Source organism: Oncorhynchus kisutch, linkage group LG2, assembly GCF_002021735.2.
Source record: "Oncorhynchus kisutch isolate 150728-3 linkage group LG2, Okis_V2, whole genome shotgun sequence".
Lineage (NCBI taxonomy): Eukaryota > Metazoa > Chordata > Actinopteri > Salmoniformes > Salmonidae > Oncorhynchus > Oncorhynchus kisutch.
Window position 1 is genome coordinate 1,783,363 of NC_034175.2, and position 22,323 is coordinate 1,805,685.

A 22,323-nucleotide genomic window follows, 5' to 3' on the forward strand; every position below is an offset into this window, starting at 1 on the left:
TGCCATAAAGGTTATTTGATTGTACCACTGCCATGTTCAGGAAATGATAGCCAACACTCGCAAGAACAAGGCATTACAATATAACACGTATGCACGTACGTCAGGAGTGTGGGGTAACAGCTGGCAAATTGCATACACATCAGCTTCCAAAGTTGACACGTTATGAACCTGGCAGGACCTATCTCCCCCGTCGTTTCTGGTGACGAACAACTCATGCGTCAAAAAGGAAAGTCGGGAACCGAAGAGCCAGGTAAACAAACCACATTTCCTTCACATTTAAAACTAGATATACATTTCTGCTTGTCACATATACCCGTATAAACAACTTATTCAAATGAATGCCTTTAAATAATTTCCAATTGTAAGGTTTAAATACCTGAAAAGCAGGTGTTAAAAGGCTTCCTTGCGTTGACGACGTAGAAAATTCTAGCTAGCTAAGTAATGTTAGCTACGCTAGCTGGTCGGAGCAATGCTAGAAGGGAACGTAACTAGTTAGTGTATGTGTGCCGAGGTGGTTGACAACTCAGTGTCGTAACTAGCTACATAGCTAAATGCACATTCTGCCTGATAACGATAAAATATCCACATTTTGTGTTCTCGCAAACTCAGCGTGAATAGCTAGTTAGCTAGTACAGCTACACTACATGAAGCATGTGCAACAAGGGGGGAAAACGCTGTCTGAAAACTAGGCCTAGCTATCGATATTGCTATCTGCCTTTGCTGTACTAACTTGCTAATTTTAGCTCAGTAGCCAGTTCACACGAGGGCAGTAGGGGAACTTAAACTTTCAAATAAGTTTCTAACTTCCAAATAAAGTGGTTGCTTCTAACTGCTAACTCATTCAACAAGTTTGCCAGGTTTGAGGTTTATTGGGTTCTAGTAATTAACTTACATAGCTACCTGAAATATAGGCTATTCAACATTGCAATTCAACATTATGATGATGCACGTTCAAAACAGGAAGTCACATTACGTTTGTCATGAATTATCAAGATTCATAGTATTCGGTCCTGCCTCAGGCTTTGGTTGTGTTGGGGACAACCATGTTTATTTCTCACTCGTGTGTGTCCGTTCTGCAGGTTTTGTAATCCGGGAATGGGGGACATGAAAACCCCAGATTTCGACGACTTGTTGGCAGCCTTCGACATTCCAGACATCGATGCCAAAGAGGCCATCCAGTCTGCACCGGAAGAGGGTGGGGAGGGGTCAGGGAAGGTCGGGGGAAGCGTGTCGGGGGCCAGGGGTCCCTCACCAAGACCTTCCAGCCCCACTGACTCCCCTCCCAACTCCCAAAGTGAGCCTCCAGTGGTCAGTGTGATTGTTAAGAACAGGGTGAGGCCTGACTCCTATGAAGAGACTGAGGGGTCAGATGAAGAGGATGGGGACAGCCCTGGGGGCAGTGGGACAGACCCTGAGGTGGAGACTGGGACGGGAGTCAAGGGGGGCCTGCTGAATTCACAACTGGCTCCTAGGATGCCTGGTCTGGTCTCCTCAGAACCTCTTCTCCAGAATGGGTTTGAGGGGTCCACAGTCACGCTGGAGCCCAGTGTGAGAGGCCAGGGGCTGGGCCAGGCATTGGGTCAGGCCAACGGGGAACTCTGGTCAACCTGCTCCCCTCCCACTGCGAGTGAAGGAGGGGGCAGCATTGGAGGCGCAGGGGGGTCGGCCTGCACAACCAAACATACAGTTAATATTCTCAACAGACGGAAACCTCTCTCCTCTCATACCTCTGCTGGTCCTATAACCTCCACATTCTCCTCATCATCATCGTTGTCCTCACTCTCTATCAACCCACACCTCTCTTCTCCCTCCATCCTGAGTGAGGACACTCTGTGCCCTCCCGGGCCTCTTTCCTCCCCCCCTCCCTCCAACGGAAGCCTGAGAGTGGGGGTGAGGCGCATCATGGACTCGGATGAGGACGACTCTGAACCGGATTTGGGAAGCCCGCTAGTGATTCAAGAGAGCCCAGATTCTCCCATGTGCTCCCCTCCCAAATTTCCACGCAGACACCGCCAAGTGTCCTCTTCAGAGCTGTTCAGCTCCCCAACTCCCCCCTCCCCTCCTCTCCTCTCTTGCCCTCCTCCTCTCTCCTCCAAACCCCCTCCCTCCATCTCTCAGACATCCTCCAGCTCTAAACCGCCCCCTCCAGATGAAGTACCCTCCACCCCCAGGTCTCCCTCCCCTCCTCCTGCCCAGGCCCGTCAGTCCTGGCTGGCTGCCGCCCTCAGTAACCCCAGACCCATCTCTAGCCCAGTGATGGAGGAAAGAAACCCGGAACATGTGATCGAGGAGAGGGATTCACCAGAGAGCCCCCCGCCTGACCAGACAGGTTCTGCTATGTCCACTTTGTCCAAGAGGAGCTCCAGCCCGGCACCAACCTCAGCACCAACTCAACAGGGGGCTAGAGAGGGAGAGGAGCCCATGGCGAGTGAGCCTAGCCTGGAGTGCAGATCAGACAACAGTGAGAAGATGGAGGTTGTGGATGGAAGACAAACAGGAGACACCGAGACGGCTCCGGCCAATTCTACGACAACACCAACAGCCCCCGTTCGCCCACTCAAAGTCCGAATCAAAACAGTCAAGACCCCGACAGGCAGCATCACCAGGACAGTGACGCGAGTAGCATCCAAAGGAGCAGGGGGGACCTCCTCAAAAGGCGCAGATGGCTCCAAACCCTCCCCGGGGGGTCGTAAGGTCCTCAGCCGGCCCAAGAAGGTGGCATCTCAGCAGCCTCCGCAGCAGAAGTCAAAGGGTGGCAGCCTCCTGCCTGTGTCTACACTCCAGGATGCAAGTACTGCCATGTTGATGGCCGCCAGCAAGGCCCAAAACAAGATGGCCGCCGACAGCAACAAGCCCAAAGTGTCGGCTACGGCTGTCAGCATCACCAAGTCAGCAGCCCTCCCCTCTGTCTCTTCCGCCTCTTCCTCCTCCCCCAGATTCAGTCCAGGGGGGGCTGGCGTGCGCAGCCTGGGCCAGAAGACCCTGAATGGGGGTGTGTCTGTGTCCCCCTCCCCCCTCCTCACCCCTCAGGGGGGCAGTAGACCAGCCTCCATAGTGAACAGTACAGGAGCCATTATCTCCAGGAGCCAGTCCAGTCTGGTGGAGGCCTTCAACAAGATCCTCAACAGCAAGAACCTGCTGCCCAGCTACAGACCAGACCTCTGTACACCACTACCACCGGAGTGGGACCTGCCTCTGCCTGCACAGGTAACAGACCCAGGTCTATATTAGGGGTATTCTTACACCACGAGGTCCGAAGCCTGCTGCTTTTCTGTTCTACCTGATAATGAATTGCACCCACCTAGTGTCCCAGGTCTAAATCGGTCCCTGATTAGATGGGAACAATGAAAAAACACAGTGGAACTGGCTTTGAGGTCCAGAGTTAAGGTTAATGGGTCTATATCGGCATGGATTCAATATTGCACTAGTAGTGGTTGGGGTAAAAGCAGACGTCCAATTTCTGTTAGACCTTGTCTTCAGTAGACCAATAAATCGCTCTTGTTGATGTTGTGTATTTCTTATGGTCACACACCAGATAGGTGCAGTGAAATGTGTTGTTTTACAGGGTCCGCCATAATACTACGGCACCCCTGGAGCAAATTAGGGTTAAGTACCTCACTCAAGGGCACATATTAATCCCCAAAGGGATTTGATTGCGCCAGCCAATACATACAAGACCAATGAATATGCATTGTATCTAGAGACATGTCATCGACATGGGTATTGTATTCATGTTGTTCTTCCTTTGTGTCGCAGGGCTACCGCTGTCTGGAGTGTGGCGATGCGTTTGCCCTGGAGCGCAGCCTGGCCCGCCACTATGACCGGCGGTCCCTGAGGATTGAGGTGACTTGTAACCACTGTGCCAAGCGGCTGGCATTCTTCAACAAGTGCAGCCTGCTGCTCCACGCCAGGGAACACAAGGAGAAGGGACTGGTCATGCAGTGTTCCCACCTGGTCATGAGACCTGTCAGTGTAGAGCAGATGATAGGCCAACAGGACACCACTCCCATCGGTGAGAGAGACTGTGTGCTATTACCTTCATTTCTCACCTAGGACTGTATACATACAGTACATTCGGAAAGTATTCAGACCCCTTGACTTATTCTACTTTTTTTGTTTTGTTTACAGCCTTATTCTAAAATGAATTAAATAGTTTTTCCCCCTCAATCTACACACACTACCCCATAATGACAAAGTAAAATCAGGTTTTTAGAAATGTTTGCAAATGTATAAAAAAGAAAATAATGAAATATCACATTTACATAACTATTCAGACCCTTTACTTTGCCGAAGCACCTTTGGCAGCGATTACAGCCTTGAGTCTTGGGTATGACACTACAAGCTTGGCACACCTGTATTTGGGGAGCTTCTCCCATTCTTCTCTGCAGATCCTCTCAAGCTCTGTCAGGTTGGGTGGGGAGTGTCGCTGCACAGCTATTTTCAGGTCTCTCCAGAGCTGTTCAATTGGCTTCAAGTCCAGGTTCTGGCAGGGCCACTTAAGGACATTCAGAGACTTGTCCCGAAGCCACTCCTGCATTGTCATGGCTGGGTGCTTAGGGTTGTTGTCCTGTTGGAAGGTGAACCTTCACCCCAGTCTGAGGTCCTGAGCGCCCTGGAGCAGGTCTTCGACAAGGAGATCAATGTACTTTTCTCTGTTCATCTTTCCCTCGATCCTGACTAAGCTCCCAGTCCCTGCCGCTGGAAAACATCCCCACAGCATGAGGCTGCCACCACCGTGCTTCACCATAGGGATGGTGCCAGGTTTCAGTCAGACATGACGCTTGGCATTCATGGTCTGAAAGTCCTTTAGGTGCCTTTTGGCAAACTCCAAGTGGGCTGTCATGTGCCTTTTACTGAGGAGTGCCTCTTACTTCCGTCTGGCCACTCTACAATAAAGGCCTGATTGGTGGATTGCCTCAGAGATGGTTGTCCTTCTGGAAGGTTCTCCCATCTCCACAAAGGAACTCTGGAGCTCTGTCAGAGTGACCATCTGGTTCTCCATCACTTCCCTAACCAAGACCCTTCTCCCCCGATTGCTCAGTTTGGCTGGGTGGCTTGGTGGTTCCAAACTTCTTCCATTTAAGAATGATGGCCACTGTTAATTTTTTGGTACCCTTCCCCAGATCTGTGCCTCAACACAATCCTCTCTCTGAGCTTTACGGACAATTCCTTCGATCTCATGGCTTTTGCTCTGACATGCACTGTCAACTGTGGGACCTTATATAGACAGGTGTGTGCCTTTCCAAATCATGTCCAATCAATTTAATATACCACAGGTGGACTCCAATCAAGTTGTAGAAAGATCTCAAGGATGATCATTGGAAACAGGATGCACCTGAGTTCAATTTGGAGTCTGATAGCAAAGGGTCTGAATAGTTATGTAAATAAGGTAATTCTGTTTTTTTTTTATTATACATTTGCAATTATTTCTAAAAACCCTTTTTTCACCTCATCATTATGGGGTATTGTGTGTAGATTGATGAGGAGAAAAAAATAATGTAATCAATTTTAGAATAAGGCTGTAACGTAACAAAATGTGGGAAAAGACAAGGGGTCTGAATACTTTCCGAATGCACTGTAAAGCATCTCAGAGTAGCAGTGCTAGGATCAGATTTGACTTTGAGATCATAATGAATATTATATAAACGGGGGGACCTGATCGTAGATCAGTGCTCCTACTCTGAAACGCTTTATGAATACTAGTGCAGCGCTGTTTATCAGTACCTATCTACCCCACCTCTCTCTTTACCTCTCACTCTTTTTTTCCCCTCTACCTTTCACTCCCCTTCCCCTATATTCCCCTATCTATCTCCCCGTCTCTCTCTATGCCTCCTTCAGGCATGCTCTCTCCCTCCCTCTCCACCTCCTCTGTCCCAGCGTCCTCTGCTCCAGCTGTGACTTCAGCAGTGACCCCGGCAACTCTGAGCCCCGCCCCCCAGCTGCAGCAGCCAATCATCAGTAAGAAGGCGACAGAGCCGGTGCTGTACACCAATAACAAGTGTCCTGAGTGTAAGGTGCAGTTCTGCAGCAAGGCTGAGGTGGCTGCCCACTTCCAAGAGGTCAAACCAGCCGTTAACACTGTGAGTAGAGCAGTGTGTGTGTTCAAAAATACACAGAACTTTTTCAGTCTAGACGCTGTATGTAATAGCTTGTTTCATGGCTTTAGGAATACCTGCCTTACTGACCTGTGCACCCTCCTTTCCCCATCTGTCTCTCTCCCTCCAGTCCTGTACGGAGTGTTCTCCTCCCATGCTCCTTCCTAACGGCTGCAGTGCCTCTGCTCACGCTCGCATCCACAACCCCCGCCCCCCCCACGTCTGCCCAGAGTGTGGGGGTGTGGCCAAGCAGCCAGCCTTTCAATCACATTTGGAGGAGGCCTGTCTCCATTTCACACGACGCATTGGATACAGGTGACCTTTCAACCCTTCACTCCCTCCCTTCACTCCCTTCACTCAAACATAGTTACTCCCGTAGACACTGATCTAGGATCAGATCACCTTACAACCAAATAGAGTCTCAAGGAAATTGACTGTTAATTAACTTAAACATGTGCACCATTGGAACGTCAATATATAAAAAAGTATAATAAATCTATGTAATGTACACCACAATAAATTGATTATTTATTTTAGTCAGGTCTAAAACATTTTGATATGAAGAAAATGTATTTCAGAAGAATAAAATTTGAGTTGGGCTACTGTAGGCCTATTCTATCTGGCTATGCTCCATGCTGTAGGCTTGTTAATTTGGCATTTAGCTGACAATATATGCCTTTTATTTTATATGATAGATAGAGGCCTGGGTACCAGGCCATTAGGACCTGATGGAGGGACAGTAGAGCCCTGAGTACAAGGCCATTAGGACCTGATGGAGGGACAGTAGAGCCCTGGGTACCAGGCCATTAGGACCTGATGGAGGGACAATAGAGCCCTGGGTACCAGGCCAATAGGACCTGATGGAGGGACAATAGAGCCCTGGGTACCAGGCCATTAGGACCTGATGGAGGGACAATAGAGCCCTGGGTACCAGGCCATTAGGACCTGATGGAGGGACAATAGAGCCCTGGGTACCAGGCCATTAGGACCTGATGGAGGGACAGTAGAGCCCTGGGTACCAGGCCATTAGGACCTAATGGAGGGACAGTAGATCCCTGAGTACCAGGCCATTAGGACCTGATGGAGGGACTAGATCCCTGAGTACCAGGCCATTAGGACCTGATAGTAGTTAGCGACTTGAGTACTCTTATGCTATAAAGATAAAATGAAAATGATAAAATAAAAACATTTTAGGGAGCAAGACAAAATATCAGCCAACTCTTTCTTTCATATTCATACAGCTGCAGGAAGTCTCAAACACTAAGAATGTCCAGAGTGCATAAGAGGAGATTACCATGACTCAAAATGACGTGGAATTTTACTATGGTCATGACTCGTGACTGTCAGTGTGTCTGTATATGGTCACCGCAACAGCCCTACCACCAACCCATGCTTTAACCATTCGGAGGATGGAGAAATATCTGACACTGAATCCGTGTTTAGGGACAACATCAACAATTATATTTATTTCTCTGTCTGCAGGTGTTCTAGTTGTCAGGTGGTGTTTGGAGGGTTAAACTCGGTCAAGTCCCATATCCAGACGGCCCACTGTGAGGTGTTCCATAAGTGTCCCAGCTGCCCGATGGCCTTCAAGTCCTCCCCCAGCGCCCAGAGCCACATCAACACCCAGCACCCCACACTCACTGGAGGACAGGCCAAGTATGTACACACACACACTGGTTGTGTTCTCCGATTTGTACATTTTTAAATTTCACCTTTATTTAACCAGGTAGGCCAGTTGAGAACAAGTTCTCATTTACAACTGCGACCTGGCCAAGATAAAGCAAAGCAGTGTGACACAAACAACAACACAGAGTTACACATGGAATAAACAGAGTCAATAACACAATAGAAAAAAGTCTATATACAGTGTGTGCAAATGATGTAAGTAGGTAAGGCAATAAATAGGCCATTGTAGCGAAGTAATTACAATTTAGAAAATTAACACTGGAGTGTTAGATGTGCAGATGATGATGTGCAAGTAGAATTACTGGTGTGCAAAAAAAGTAAATAAAAACAATATGGGGACGAGGTATGTTGTTGGATGGGCTATTTACAGGTGGGCTGTGTATAGCTGCAGCAATTGGTATGCTGCTCAGATAGCTGATGCTTCAAGTTAGTGAGGGAGATATGTCTCCAACTTCAGCAAATTTTGCAATTCGTTCCAGCCATTGGCAGCAGAGAACTGGAAGGAAAGGCAGTCAACGGAGGTGTTGGCTTTGGGGGTGACCAGTGAAATATACCTGCTGGAGCGCGTGCTACGGGTGGGTGTTGTTATGGTGATCAGTGAGCTGAGATAAGGCGGAGCTTTACCCAGCAAAGACTTATAGATGACCTGGAGCCAGTGAGTATGGCGACTAATATGTAGCGAGGGCCAGCTGACGAGAGCATACAGGTCGCAGTGGTGGGTGGTATATCAGGCTTTGGTGACAAAACGGATGGCACTGTGATAGACTGCATCCAGTTTGCTGAGTAGTGTGTTGGAGGCTATTTTGTAAACGACATCGCCGAAGTCAAGGATCGTCAGTTTTACGAGAGTATGTTTGGGAAGGAGAGTTGACAGTCTAGCCAGACACCTAGGTATTTGTAGTTGTCCACATACAGTGGGGAGAACAAGTATTTGATACACTGCCGATTTTGCAGGTTTTCCTACTTACAAAGCATGTAGAGGTCTGTAATTTTTATCATATGTACACTTCAACTGTGCGAGACGGAATCTAAAACAGAAAATCACTTTGTTTGATTTTTATGTAATGAATTAGCATTTTATTGCATGACATAAGTATTTGATCACCTACCAACCAGTAAGACTTCTGGCTCTCACAGGCCTGTTAGTTTTTCTTTTAGGATCCCTCCTGTTCTCCACTCATTACCTGTTTGAACTCGTTACCTGTATAAAAAAAACCTGTCCACACACTCAATCAAACAGACTTCAACCTCTCCACAATGGCCAAGACCAGAGAGCTGTGTAAGGACATCAGGGATAAAATTGTAGACCTGCACAAGGCTGGGATGGGATACAGGACAATAGGCAAACCGCTTGGTGAGAAGGCAACAACTGTTGGCGCAATTATTAGAAAATGGAAGAAGCAATGACGGTCAATCACCCTCGGTCTGGGGCTCCATGCAAGTTCTCACCTCACGGGGCATTAATGATCATGAGGAAGGTTAGGGATCAGCCCAGAACTACACGGCAGGAACTGGTCAATGACCTGAAGAGAGCTGGGACCACAGTCTCAAAGAAAACCATTAGTAACACACTACGCCGTCATGGATTAAAATCCTGCAGCGCACGCAAGATCCCCCTGCTCAAGCCAGCGCATGTCCAGGCCCGTCTGAAGTTTACCAATGACCATCTGGATGATCCAGAGGAGGAATGGGAGAAGGTCATGTGGTCTGATGAGACAAAAATAGAGCTTTTTGGTCTAAACTCCACTCGTGTTTGGAGGAAGAAGAAGGATGAGTACAACCCCAAGAACACCATCCCAACCGTGAAGCATGGAGGTGGAAACATCATTCTTTGGGGGATGCTTTTCTGCAAAGGGGACAGGACGACTGCACCGTATTGAGGGGAGGATGGATGGGGCCATGTATCGCGAGATCTTGGCCAACACCCTCCTTCTCTCAGTAAGAGCATTGAAAATGGGTTGTGGCTGGGTCTTCCAGCATGACAACGACCCGAAACGCACAGCCAGGGCAACTAAGGAGTGGCTCCATAAGAAGCATCTCAAGGTCCTGGAGTGACCTAGCCAGTCTCCAGACCTGACCCCAATAGAAAATCTTTGGAGGGAGCTGGAAGTCCGTATTGCCCAGCGACAGCCCCGAAACCTGAAGGATCTGGAGAAGGTCTGTATGGAGGAGTGGGCCAAAATCTGCAGTGTGTGCAAACCTGGTCAAGAACTACAGGAAACGTATGATCTCTGTAATTGCAAACAAAGGTTTCTGTACCAAATATTAGGTTCTGCTTTTCTGATGTATCAAATACTTATGTCATGCAATAAAATGCAAATTAATGACTTTAAAATCATACAATGTGATTTTCTGGATTTTTGTTTTAGATTCCGTCTCTCACAGTTGAAGTGTACCTATGATTAAAAATGTACAGACCTCTACATGCGTTGTAAGTAGGAAACACTGTCGATTTTGCAGGTTATCAAATACTTGTTCTCACCACTGTATTCTAAGTCAGAACCGTCCAGAGTAGTGATGCTAGGTGGGCGGGTGCGGGCAGCAATCGGTTGAAGAGCATGCATTTAGTTTTACTAGCATTTAAGAGCAGTTGGAGGCCACGGAAGGAGTGTTGTATGGCATTGAAACTTATACCCTTCACTCTTTCCTTACAGGATGATCTACAAGTGTGTGATGTGTGACACGGTATTTACCCAGAAGCCACTGCTGTACGTCCACTTTGACACCCACCTAGTCAAGCAGAAGGTGCACGTGTTCAAGTGTCCTGAGTGCCCCAAGCTCTACGCGCAGAGAAGTTCCATGCTGGAGCACATCAAGGTACATCTATGGGTTCCCCTCTCACACAATCCTTCTCCAGACTGGGTATGGGTCGGTCAGTTCTGTTGATATGAAATGTAGCTTAACTTTCCTCCATCTCCCTATCTGCGGTGTTCCTTTCTCTATCCTCCTTCCCCTTCCCTCGCTCAGACTACTCACAGAGGCCCTGCGGTCAAACAGGAAGTTCCCGTTGCCATGGCGCCCTCCCCTGCCCCTCCCCCCCGGGTGCGGAGCTCAGTGAAGACAGAGAGCTCTGACGGAGAGGAGTGGGGAAGGGAGGAAGAGGAGGAGGAAGAGAGGGATGGAGAGAGCAGTAAGACAAACCCAGGGTGGAGCTGTGCTCCCTGCCACGCCCGCTACGCTGACAGAGAGGACTACATTACCCATATGGCCGAGCAGCATGGCAAGGTCAGGAACACAGACTGCACATAAAGACAGTTAAATGTTTCATGCAGTAGTGATATACTGTTTGATGTGCAGTACAGTAGATTGATTCTGAATCGGTTCTAACTGATCAGTGATCCATTGTATCTTCTGACCCTCTAGGTCAGGCCTACTCTACTGCCGGCCCACGGGCCCAGTCCTGCCCAAAATTAATCCCTAACTGGCCCTTAAATGAATCACCTAATCACCACAGGCCCAATCCTCACTTGAGAAAAGTTTTATGCTTAATACGTCACTTACGTTCTTCCATCAAAATACGATCAGAGTTTATTTATGCTCAACTTTGAGCTCCCCAGGTGTTTCTCAAGTTGGGATTGGGCCCGATCATATAGGTTATAAAGTCATATCATGTATATCTAAAGTTCTGGAGCACAGTCACCTCTCACATGAAGTGGAGGGATCCAGGAAAGTTTGCCCTCTTTTTTTTCTTTGAAGAACAGATTTTCAGCCGTTTTTCTCAGTAAGCATCATTGTCTTTAGTAGCCTTTCTGTTTTTAAACTAGGGGAGCTGAGGGGACTGTTCACTGTAAGGTGCCTGTGTTTTGTGTAGATCCTGAAGAAGTTCCCATGTAGTCTGTGTGAGAACTCCTTCTCCTCCACGTCCAGCCTCAGACGCCACATCAGAGTCAAACACAAGGGCATCAAACGAGCCTTCCACTGCCGGTGAGTATGCACACTACACCCTAACCCCTACATACCCTACCCCCACGTCAGAGTCTAAATGAGTCATCCACTAAGTATGCACACTACACGCTAACCCCTATACTACCCTACAACAGCTGTATCTCACCTTAACCCCTACACTAAACCCTAACGTGTGTTTGTGTGTGTAGGTTGTGTGGTGAGGGTAAGAGGACGTTCAGCAGTAGACTGGTGTTGGAGAGACATGTCCAGCTGAGACACAGCATGTCAGCTCTGGACACAAAGGTACAGTTCCACTTTCTTTCACAACTACCGACTGCAGCCTTTATATAGGAAGACCGGTTATTAATGCTAAATGTCATTAACTCTAATTCTCTCTGTCTGTCTGTCAGCGAGGGAGGGGTGCAGAAGGGGCCGACAGTTCCTCGGAGCAGGACGGAGGCTCCAACCCTCCGTTCACTGTTTCAGCTGAGGAAGACGGAGGAGGAGGGTTGAAGACTGAGGAGGAAGAGGACGATTTGACCGAAGGCATCATCCCTGCTAAGAGACCTCGCGTCACCTCCTTGGCCCCCCCTCACCAGCCAGAGTCTGGGTTCCACTGTACTCCGTGTGGCTTCACCACCGAGGACCGCGCCGTCTTCCTGGACCACATCCCCCAGCACCGCTCCGAGGCCCTGGGGGGAGGAGTCAGCCTGCAGTGTCTACAGTGTGGAGCCTGCTTTGCATCCGCCCCCTCCCTCTCCCGCCACCGCTTCATCAGCCACAGGGTTCGAGACACGCCCCCTGACAACCACAGCCGTCACGGCCATAACGACCGCTCCCTGACATCATCGCCCGGCAATGGCGGTAACCACGGTGACGGGAGTCCCAGAGGGGGTTCCCTGCCGGGGTCTCCCTCTTCCTCGTCTCACCCCCCCACACCGCTGGGGGAGGACGGGGAGGGCAGGGTGGGGTGTAAGGTGTGTGGGAAACGCTTTGAGAAGGTTTCGGATCTGAACACACACTTCAGGACTCACGGCATGGCCTTCATCACCGCACGCAAGACAGACAAACCTGTCTAAGAGAGAGGGAGGGGAAGGAGGAGGAGAGAAAGATAATATTTTGGAGGGAAGGAGGGTGAGAGTACTATAAACTGCAGATATTTTAGTAAGAGAGAGGAGGTATGGGAAGGAAAGCTCTTCACTGTAAACCGTTCTTCAGCAGTGTGTTCCTGTCATCACCTATCCAACACACAAGCACATTGTGATAACAGTTGTTTTCATTCAATGCTTATTTAATTTTCTGTCACATTTGTCATATGGCAGCCATAACCTGTGTGTGTGTGTGTGTGTGTGTGTGTTTGTCTGACTGATTCTGGACACAGTACCTTAGGTGCTGTACCCGTCTAAACTGAGGTAGTATTAACATCTGGAGGCTGCTGAGGGGAGGACGGCTCATAATAATGGCTGGAACGGAACAAATGGAAAGGCATCAAACACATGGAAACCATGTGTTTGATGTAGTTAATACCATTCCACTGATTCCACTCCAGCCATTACCACGAGCCCATCCTCCCCAATTAAGGTGCCACCAACCTCCTTTGGTTGTAAATGACTTATGAAACGAATTATTACAGGTTATATTACCAAATAACACTTCCATTCAGAAGTGTACTTTTTAAAATGGAGACCGTTAACCACCAGTCAGTCTACAGCTGAGTTCTATTAGGTTTCTGTTGTCTGTCATCAACAGGGAATGTGACTGGTGTTGGAAGAGACTAGTCAACATGGGGGTGTGATTTGCTTATTGATTTGAATGTTTCTGTTTTCTATGGTTCATCCAAGCACAGAATCTCACAGTGGATTGGTGACAGCCACCACTGGTCTTTCTCTGTGTAGAGCCTGTCCCAGTTCTCATTCTCACTATTGCATTGATTTTCTTATAGTTTTGTTCATAGTATTTGATTTAAGGGTTTGTGTATGTGCAGGTATTTGTTTTTCATTGTAAGCTCTGGATTGGCTTTGTCTGTTGAATGTTCTCCATTCTCATCCCCGTCCGTCTAGCCATATAGGATGATCAGGGATGAGATTGGCTCCACAGAGACGTCAGGCAGAGTATTCCTGTTGATCCGGCCTTGTAACATCAGGAATTCCAGATGAATCAGGAAACATCCCATCTCAAGATGACCCTCTATAACCTGGAGGGGTTGGGTTGGACCCTTCCATTACTAAAGTGTGGTTGTACTTGACCACAACTGAACCATAACCATGTAAATATGAGTACTAGACATCTATCCTCTTTTTCTCTCTGAGAGGGAGGGAGATATGGAAGGAGTGATAGTGAAACTCCTGGTGTTGGATGAGAGGTGTGAGGGGTTGAGGACAGTGATTGTATGCTAAAGAAAAGCATGTAAGGCGTGTTGAACTACAGTAAAACACAAAGATATCTTTAAGTTAAAGTTAGTCACCAATCAGCGGTGTTAACTGTTCTCTTCTACTCTTTTGATAAAGGTATTGTGTGCGTGTCTCCAGCTAGAGTTTCTTCAGTCTTCAGAGATTACAATGTTAACACACAGCCCTCTTTCCCCCTGTAACCCAATTCTATGTTTTCTTTCTTGCGTAGAGCATTTCTAATAAAATACCCAGAGAAAGTGATTATTATATTCTGAGTCTTATTTGAGCTTCTGTCAGTTGTAACAATCCATAGAGTAAGTGATAGTAGGTTCATAATCTTTATTATTAACTTAGTCTTCCACTTCCAATCTTGTCAGCACTGGATTAGCACCCATAATCCTCATTTTATGATCCCAACTCTCAGAAAACAACCAATGCAGAACACTGGCTCACACATCATTATGTCATGTTCCAGCATTGTCCTACTAGAAGAGACCCACCATTGCAACAAAGATACATACATATTTCTTTAACAAATATAAGTGCTTTTACATTGTTACAGGTATCTGCTTTGATGTGCTCAAGGCCTGCTCTGGCTTAATCTAGAATAGTTTTTTTTTTTTTTTAAGAAGCAGGATATAAAGTTATATTTGTTACTGTTAAATGTGTTAAAATATGCCATATTATCAACAATCTCTCCTTGTTCAACACATGCATGAGTAGTTCCATATGTCATGCGTGTCTATTGGATGTGTAGTTTCACTACAGGACAAACCCCAGCAGTAGGAACAAGGGCTGCATAAAGACTCCAACTCCCAGAGTTCCCAGCATAGATGCTCCTGGTGGAGGACAAAAATACATTATACCACTGACCTTCTCTCTCTCCTGCCTATACATCTTCATATCAGTTTCTTCCTCATAGTCTAATCAACTCTTTATTTTTCTCTTACCTGACCACAGGAGCATTCCTTTATCTCTACCCATCTACATCTCTCACTCATGTTGTGTTCATAACATCTCGTAAATTTGTAATTACCAGCATATGACTGGGAAATATCCACTTGTCAATAATAGGGCGGCAGGTAGCCTATTGGTTAGAGCGTTGGGCCAGTAACCGAAAGGTTGCTGGATCGAATCCCCGAGCTAACAAGGTCGTTCTGCCCCTGAACCCACTGTTCTCCGGTAGGCCGTCATTGTAAATGAGAATTTGTTCTTAACTGACTTAGCTAAATAAAAAATCTGTGAGCTCAGTTGTTTGCCATTAGCCAATCGGCATTCTCAACTAGTTCAAAGCACTAGAACGCTTTACAAGTAGTATTTTCTGAGTTTCCCACTTGTTATGAGTGCAGAATTCATCTATCCCAGTCCCCTCTCTCCTACTCACCTGAGAGTTGGGGCAGGTTTCTGAGTGGGTTTGTAGTCGGTTCTGTGCGGTCATAGGCCACTCGGTCGTAGGCCACACCCGGAGCATTGCCAAGAGCGGCCCGTTGTGCCACCCCCAGCACTGCCCACTGTGCATTAGTTACCATGGCAGCATTGTCAGGACCCAGGGCCTTCAGCTGGCTGGTTGAGAGTGCCTGATCAGAATACAGAAGAGTATGGAGTGCTGGGTTCCAAAGTCACCTATTTTTCTTCCGTAAACCTAGTAATTATAAAACCTCAGTGGAACACAGCAGAGATAGAGAAGAGCCCCCAAAGCAAACTGGTTCTGGGAGTTTGTTCACAAATAAACCCCATAGAGCCCCAGGACAGCAACACAATTAGACCCAACCAAATCATGAGAAAACTAAAAAACTGAGCAAACTAGAATGCTATTTGGCCCTAAACAGAGAGTACACAGTGGCGGAATACCTGACCACTGTGACTTAACCAAATTTAAGGAAATCTTTGACTATGTACAGGTACAGACTCAGTGAGCATAGCCTTGCTATTGAGAAAGGCCACCGTAGGCAGACCTGGCTCTCAAGAGAAGACAGGCTATGTGCTCACTATCCAATAAAATGAGGTGGAAACTGAGTTGCTCTTCCTAACCTGCCAAATGTATGACCATACTAGAGACACACATTTCCCTCAGATTACACAGATCCACGAAGAATTCGAAAACAAACCCAATTTTGATAAACTCCCATATCTACTGGGTGAAATTCCACAGTGTGCCATCACAGCAGCAAGATGTGTGACCTGTTGTCACAAGAAAAGGGCAACCAGTGAAGAACAAACACCATTGTCAGTACAACCCATATTTATTTATTTTCCCTTTTGTACTTTAACTATTGGCATATCATTACAACACTGTATATATGACATTTGAAATGTCTTTATTCTTTTGGAATTTTTGTAAGTGTAATGTTCACAGTTTATTTCACTATTGTTTATCTATTTCACTTGCTTTGTCAATGTAAACATGTTTCCCATGCCAATAAAACCCTTAATTTGAAATTGATAGAGGGAGGCAGGGAGAGTGTACTCACAACGAGGCAGTCTGGGGGGATGAGGGGAACACTGGTCGGACTGAGGAATGAGAAGGCAGAGGGTCTGAGAGAAAGAAACTCTGACAAACTCAAACCAGCTGGAGAAAAGTGAGATAAAGCAGAGAGAGAAAGAGAGAGGAGGGAGGAGAAATGGCTTACATTTTAAAATGTATTTCACAAAATAAGTAAGAGCAATAGTGTGTGAGAGAGAGAAAAAGAGGGGAACAGAGGAGTGTATCTGACCCATATTGCTGCTTCAGAAGCTCTGTTACTGCCAGGGGGCACTGCACCTCGCCCACCGACTGTACTGCCTCCCTATAGAGATATATAACACATTATAAAACAATCTCACGCAAATGTAGGAGAGTTAAAATGGCTATTCCATCCAATTTCAAATTATTAGAATAGTACACAACGCAGAACAGAACAACCAGGTTGAAGGTCAGTGGCCAAAGCCCGCGAACAGGAATATTCCAAGTTCAGAGAGAAGGGGGGAGTCAGATCGCTATGATCGCCAGGAACTTTACTTTTGGTGTCTATTTTTAATTGTTGCGCTACTGGTGCTGCCTGTTGATGTTAGGTAGGCAGCTACAGTAGCTGAATGATGTTAACATCTTCGGGTTTTGTTTCATTAAATGTATTTTATTTCATCTGGGTGCTTGTGTCACCTACTAACACCCTGGTACTACCCGTAGCTCCCGTTCTCCTCAGTCAGAGAAAACACTGAGAGAGAAAGGTATATGTTGCAGATTACTCCTTTGTAAAGTCCATAACGTGAAATAAATCAAACATCCCAAGGTTAATGCTGTAGATATTGTTATATGGGAGTGTGAGACTATTGAAACATGTAACTTTCAGAGTTGTATTGTTGTTATTAATATAGTTTACAGAGTGCTAAAAGTGCTGCTGTTGCTAGCTAGCATGCCTTTCTGTGATGCAGAAGGTTAGCTGAGCTGGTTCTGGGGTTGTATTATGGTGAGATGTAGTTTGGTCCTCTACGGTCTGAATGGAATAGAGGCGATTTCACGTTGTAACTTGTTTATGTTGCAGTGTTTTTGTACATGAGTTGTTGTATTTTGGTACTGTCAACACTGAAAGCATCTAGCAATGTATTGGGGATGTGAGACAGGATATGTGTTTTACCTTTCTTCATGCTCCTGTGTAGAACAACTTGTCAGATGGTGCATTGAGACTGATGTGTTCCTGTCCTGTCTTTTCACAATACTATTGCAGATCAACATAAAAGCCTAAAAGACAGCCGTGGTGTCGCTCTTCATTTCTTGGTTCTCCTGTGGTACATAAGAAACCCGCTACACAAACACACACGCACTGTCCATGTCTGACCTGAAGGCATCAGTGTTGAGTTGACCAGTCTCCTCAGTGTTCAGACCACAGATGAACTGGTCCAGTCCCACCAACTCCACAGCTCCCAGTTCTCCCACTGTCTCATTAATACGCTCCACACAGCCTCCCTCTGCCAGGGACCAGACATGATCACCATTAGAGTCTAGTATTTAGTTAGTGTGTGTGTGAAGGTTCATATATACAGTACCTGTGGTTGTGTCAAGGAGCAGCGGGAAAGTGTCTCCAGAGTGTCCAGGGAGGAGAAGGGGAGGCTGGCCAGCTCAGTGAGGTTGAACCCCTGAGAGACACAGCCCAGCTGGAGCACCTGGCTCTCATTCAAACCTGACACTGGACCCCAGGCCTGTAGTACAATATAGTACAGCACAGCTCAGAATGCACAGCTCACTCAACAGCAGAACAAAAAAAAGATCCTCACCCCTGCACTTGAGATTCTTCTAACTTCTGTGGAGTTGGATGAAATGGCCCCAAGATTTAGACACTGATCTAAGGTATGTTTCGGAACCCCCGTAGACTTGAAGAGGGTAAACTGATCTGTGCCTGAGCTTGGCCATCTACCTGGATGGCCTTCTCTCTAAGCACAACTAGTTGCTCGGCGCTGTAATCAAGGACCTCCCCCAGCATTTCCATGACAGCGGTGATTGTGCCGGCGTCCATCTTGGAGAGCTGGGCTGGGCTCCAGTAGACATTGGCTCCGCCCAGTTCCTCCAACAGTGACACAGTAAGGCCCGCCTCCCCCTGAGGGAGAACTAGAGAGAGAGAGGGTCCAGGGAGGTTGTGGTAAATGTATTGTAATGTGCGTCTTTATTATGTTCATATTCAAAATAATCCCACACACATTCTTATCTGCACCTTAGGTGTGTGTGTTTCTCCTCTCTCACCTGCTCTCCTGCACATGGGCATTACTTCAGATGTGGAGGTGAAGAGAGAGAAGAGTTTCCATCGCAGGGCTGAGAGGTCCGGACCCCTACTAAACTCCTGAGGAGGGTTAGGGACCGGAGGGCTGGGTAGGCTGTCCATCAGGTCAGACAGAGTCTCTTTCAGCCACGACTAGAGGGAAGGAAGGAAGGAAGGAAGGGAAGGAGGAAGAGAAGAAGGAAGAGAAGAGATACAGAAATTTGAGTTTTTAGAGCTGCTCTCTATTTGACCATTAGTACTTACCTCGGCCCCTCATACAATAGAAGAGGATCGCCTAAACATTCCAGTTGAGAAGCCTGTTAATAGTACTGACTGAGACTAAGGCATATTGATAAGAGTAACACCTCTCTCACCTGCTTCTCCTGCAGTAGTTTATTGGCCAGTGTTTTGGCCTGGGTCAGACCCCACTTCACCTCTGACCCCAGTGACATCAGGGTGTCCTTGAGGGCGTCGGGGGAGAACTGGGAGAGATGGAAAGGGGAAAGCAGTGTAACACCGGGACCCAGCGCACGCAGCAGCTCAGGACTGGAATCATCCACAGATAATGACATCACAGTGTTGAAGAGCTTCAGCTGGAAGGAGGAGGAGGGGAGGAAGAGGAGGGTTAAAAAATAAACACCACAGATTATTCCCATAATTGTTCTCTGTAAAATCCCAACTTTAGTGATTCCTGAGTTATAAAGAATATAAACAACAACAACTTTGGAAATAGTGAGAGAGAGAAAGAGAGAGAGAGAGAGACTGGGGTATACCTTGTTGACTCCAGAGTTGCTACAGTCATCAAGTTGAGAGAGGAGGAGCCGGCTCAAGGAGGAGTTTAGGGTTGGGGCGTTGTCATAGAAACATGCCAGTGAGCCTAGTCTGGACAGGAAAGGGTCAGAGGTCATAGGTCAGAGTTAAGTAAAATACCCTACTGGCTATTCAGTACCGTGTTTAGTAAGTCATCCAACATCTGTTCTGAACTCTCCTCCCTTGTTTGTTTGTCATATTTCTGTGACTAAGCACTCGCTCATGCTCAAGGTACCAATGTGTTTCCTCCGACACATTGGTGCAGCTGGCTTCCGGGTTGGATGCACGCTGTGTTAACAAGCAGTGCGGCTTGGTTGGGTTGTGTATCGGAGGACGCATGACTTTCAACCTTCGTCTCTCCCGAGCCCGTACGGGAGTTGTAGCGATGAGACAAGATAGTAGCTACTAAACAATTGGATACCACGAAATTGGGGAGAAAAGGGGTAAAAAATAAATAAATATTTTAAATAAATAAAAAAAACACTGTATAACTTTACATAAAACAAGACCAAATATGGCCTTTGTGTCTAAAATGGATACAATCCCCATTATGTAAATAATTGTTTGCAACACTCCTGGTGAATAACTAGAGTACTGTCAGTGTATTTGCATATTTTGAATATATCTAGCTATGTAAATGAAGATGAATGTTGAGGTACCCATTCACGGTCAGAGTCAGGGTATTTCATGGTGCTATTGGGCTGGAAATAGAAACGGGAAGCAGAGTCCATGTTTGTGTCTGTTTCTTCAGCAGGGAGGGAGGTGAGGAGAGAGTGGAATCATTCTAATATCACACCTTTCGCTAAACGTAATTCTAATATTGTTTCTATCTATCGTGCATCCCTTTGTTCTCAGTAAAAGACAACTTTTATTGTCCGAAAAATGTCAGTTGGACAACGTGTCTCCATGTGAGCCAGGTCTCAGGGATACTGGGGTATATTCTTTAAGGCTTCCTCCTCTGAGGCTGTGAGCTCACAGCTGCCTAGCTACCGCCCTAGTTACCCACCTAGTTACCTGCCCCATGGAGTAAGCCCACTGGGGGTAAAGGAGAACATGCTGAGAAAAACATGTACTTTAATTTATATGTTATGTCACACTTTTTCTCCATCTCTCAATCTTTCTCTCGGTTATATTTTCCTTTCTACCGTACTCTTTTCCTCCTCTCTATCTCTCTCTCTCTCTCTCTGTCTCTGTCTCTCTCTCTGTCTCTCTCTCTGTCTCTCTCTCTCTCTCTGTCTCTCTCTCTGTCTCTCTCTCTCTGTCTCTCTCCTCCTCTCTTTCCATGTCTCTCTTTCAAAACCACTGCTTTCCTATCATAGCTTCTGTAAAAGACTTTCCTCTCTAAGTCATTTGCATATGGCTTCTGGAGATTTGACTTCTCACTTAGGCCTTGAGGTGTGTCATGCAATCTGCCTGTCTGAGCGTGGTGATTCTGGGGTTTATGGTCATAATTCCCAATCGCAGAATTATTTGACAATATGAGTATACATTGGTTACAAATTCCTGGGACTGTCTCCTCTAAATACAGTCCTGTCTATTCTGAATATCTTATTCATTTGAATGAGTTCATTAGTCAACAACCAATACAGTTCTAACCATTATGGAGGCCACAACCAACATAGTTCTAACCATTATGGAGGTCACAACCAACACAGTTCTAACCACAACCAAACCAAAGATAAATGTACTTACTGAATTGTGTTTTCTTTTTGGATGTGGAGTAGAGTATGTAACAGCAGTATGTTCAGCGGGAGAAGAGTGTATGTGTCCTCTCTCCCTCCCTCCCTCCCTCTCTCCCTCCCTCCCTCCCTCCTTGGAGGTTACCTGTACAGGTGTCACACCAGGTGCATACGCTCTGTGTGTGTGTGTCTCATACAAGCCTGAGTATTGTGTGTGGGAATGATATGTTGGCCATGTTACAGTAATCAGGCCTAAGTTCACAGTAATTTTATGTCAAAGATAATCATTATCATACTACAGTCGTGGCCAAAAGTTTTGAGAATGACACAAATATTAATTTCCACAAAGTTTTCTGCTTCAGTGTCTTTAGATATTTTTGTTAGATGTTACTATGGAATACTGAAGTATAATTACAACTATTTCATAAGTCTCAAAGGCTTTTATTGACAATTACTTGAAGTTGATGCAAAGAGTCAATACTTGCAGTGTTGACCCTTCTTTTTCAAGACCTCTGCAATCTGCCCGGGCATGCTGTCAATTAACTTCTGGGCCACATCCTGACTGATGGCAGCCCATTCTTGCATAATCAATGCTTGGAGTTTGTCAGAATTTGTGGGTTTTTGTTTGTGTCTTGAGGATTGACCACAAGTTCTCAATGGGATTAAGGTCTGGGAAGTATCCTGGCCATGGAACCAAAATATTGATGTTTTGTTCCCAGAGCCACTTAGTTATCACTTTTGCCTTATGGCAAGGTGCTCCATCATGCTGGAAAAGGCATTGTTCGTCACCAAACTGTTCCTGGATGGTTGGGAGAAGTTGCTCTCGGAGGATGTGTTGGTACCATTCTTTATTCATGGCTGTGTTCTTAGGTAAAATTGTGAGTGAGCCCACTCCCTTGGCTGAGAAGCAATCCCACACATGAATGGTCTCAGGATGCTTTACTGTTGGCATGACACAGGACTGATGGTAGCGCTCACCTTGTCTTCTCCGGACAAGCTTTTTTCCGGATACCCCAAACAATCGGAAAGGGGATTCATCAGAGAA

At 46.6% G+C, this 22,323-nt stretch overlaps 2 protein-coding genes across 5 annotated transcripts; one reads left to right on the forward strand and one right to left on the reverse strand.

The window, feature by feature from the left end:
• Window positions 1–100: 100 nt before the first annotated feature.
• On the forward strand, window positions 101–14,325 carry LOC109900467 (zinc finger protein 687a-like). Of its 4 annotated transcripts, none has more exons than XR_004211892.1 (12): window positions 101–250; window positions 1,080–3,207; window positions 3,757–4,024; window positions 5,839–6,080; window positions 6,226–6,410; window positions 7,578–7,754; window positions 10,439–10,601; window positions 10,752–11,009; window positions 11,148–11,505; window positions 11,596–11,708; window positions 11,879–11,972; window positions 12,080–14,325. XR_004211892.1 is itself a non-coding variant. In XM_031837055.1 (11 exons), exons 2-11 carry the CDS (start codon window positions 1,096–1,098, stop codon window positions 12,746–12,748), a joined length of 4,281 nt encoding a protein of 1,426 aa, XP_031692915.1. In that variant the 5' UTR covers window positions 106–250; window positions 1,080–1,095; the 3' UTR covers window positions 12,749–14,325. The 4 variants fall into 4 exon arrangements, 2 of the variants coding, with proteins under 2 accessions (XP_031692915.1, XP_031692921.1); XR_004211894.1 differs by having other exon boundaries at window positions 103–250; window positions 3,757–4,012; XM_031837055.1 differs by lacking the exon at window positions 11,148–11,505 and having other exon boundaries at window positions 106–250.
• Window positions 14,326–14,384: 59 nt separating this feature from the next.
• Window positions 14,385–21,350, reverse strand: LOC109905812 (stereocilin-like). The gene is made up of 10 exons (XM_031837074.1): window positions 21,292–21,350; window positions 19,563–19,671; window positions 19,164–19,382; window positions 18,774–18,942; window positions 18,451–18,641; window positions 18,083–18,235; window positions 16,774–18,004; window positions 16,531–16,628; window positions 15,444–15,636; window positions 14,385–14,898 (listed from the first exon to the last, which is right to left on the reverse strand). The coding sequence occupies exons 3-7, from the start codon at window positions 19,359–19,361 to the stop codon at window positions 17,915–17,917; spliced, it is 801 nt and encodes a 266-aa protein (XP_031692934.1). The 5' UTR covers window positions 19,362–19,382; window positions 19,563–19,671; window positions 21,292–21,350; the 3' UTR covers window positions 14,385–14,898; window positions 15,444–15,636; window positions 16,531–16,628; window positions 16,774–17,914.
• Window positions 21,351–22,323: the final 973 nt, after the last annotated feature.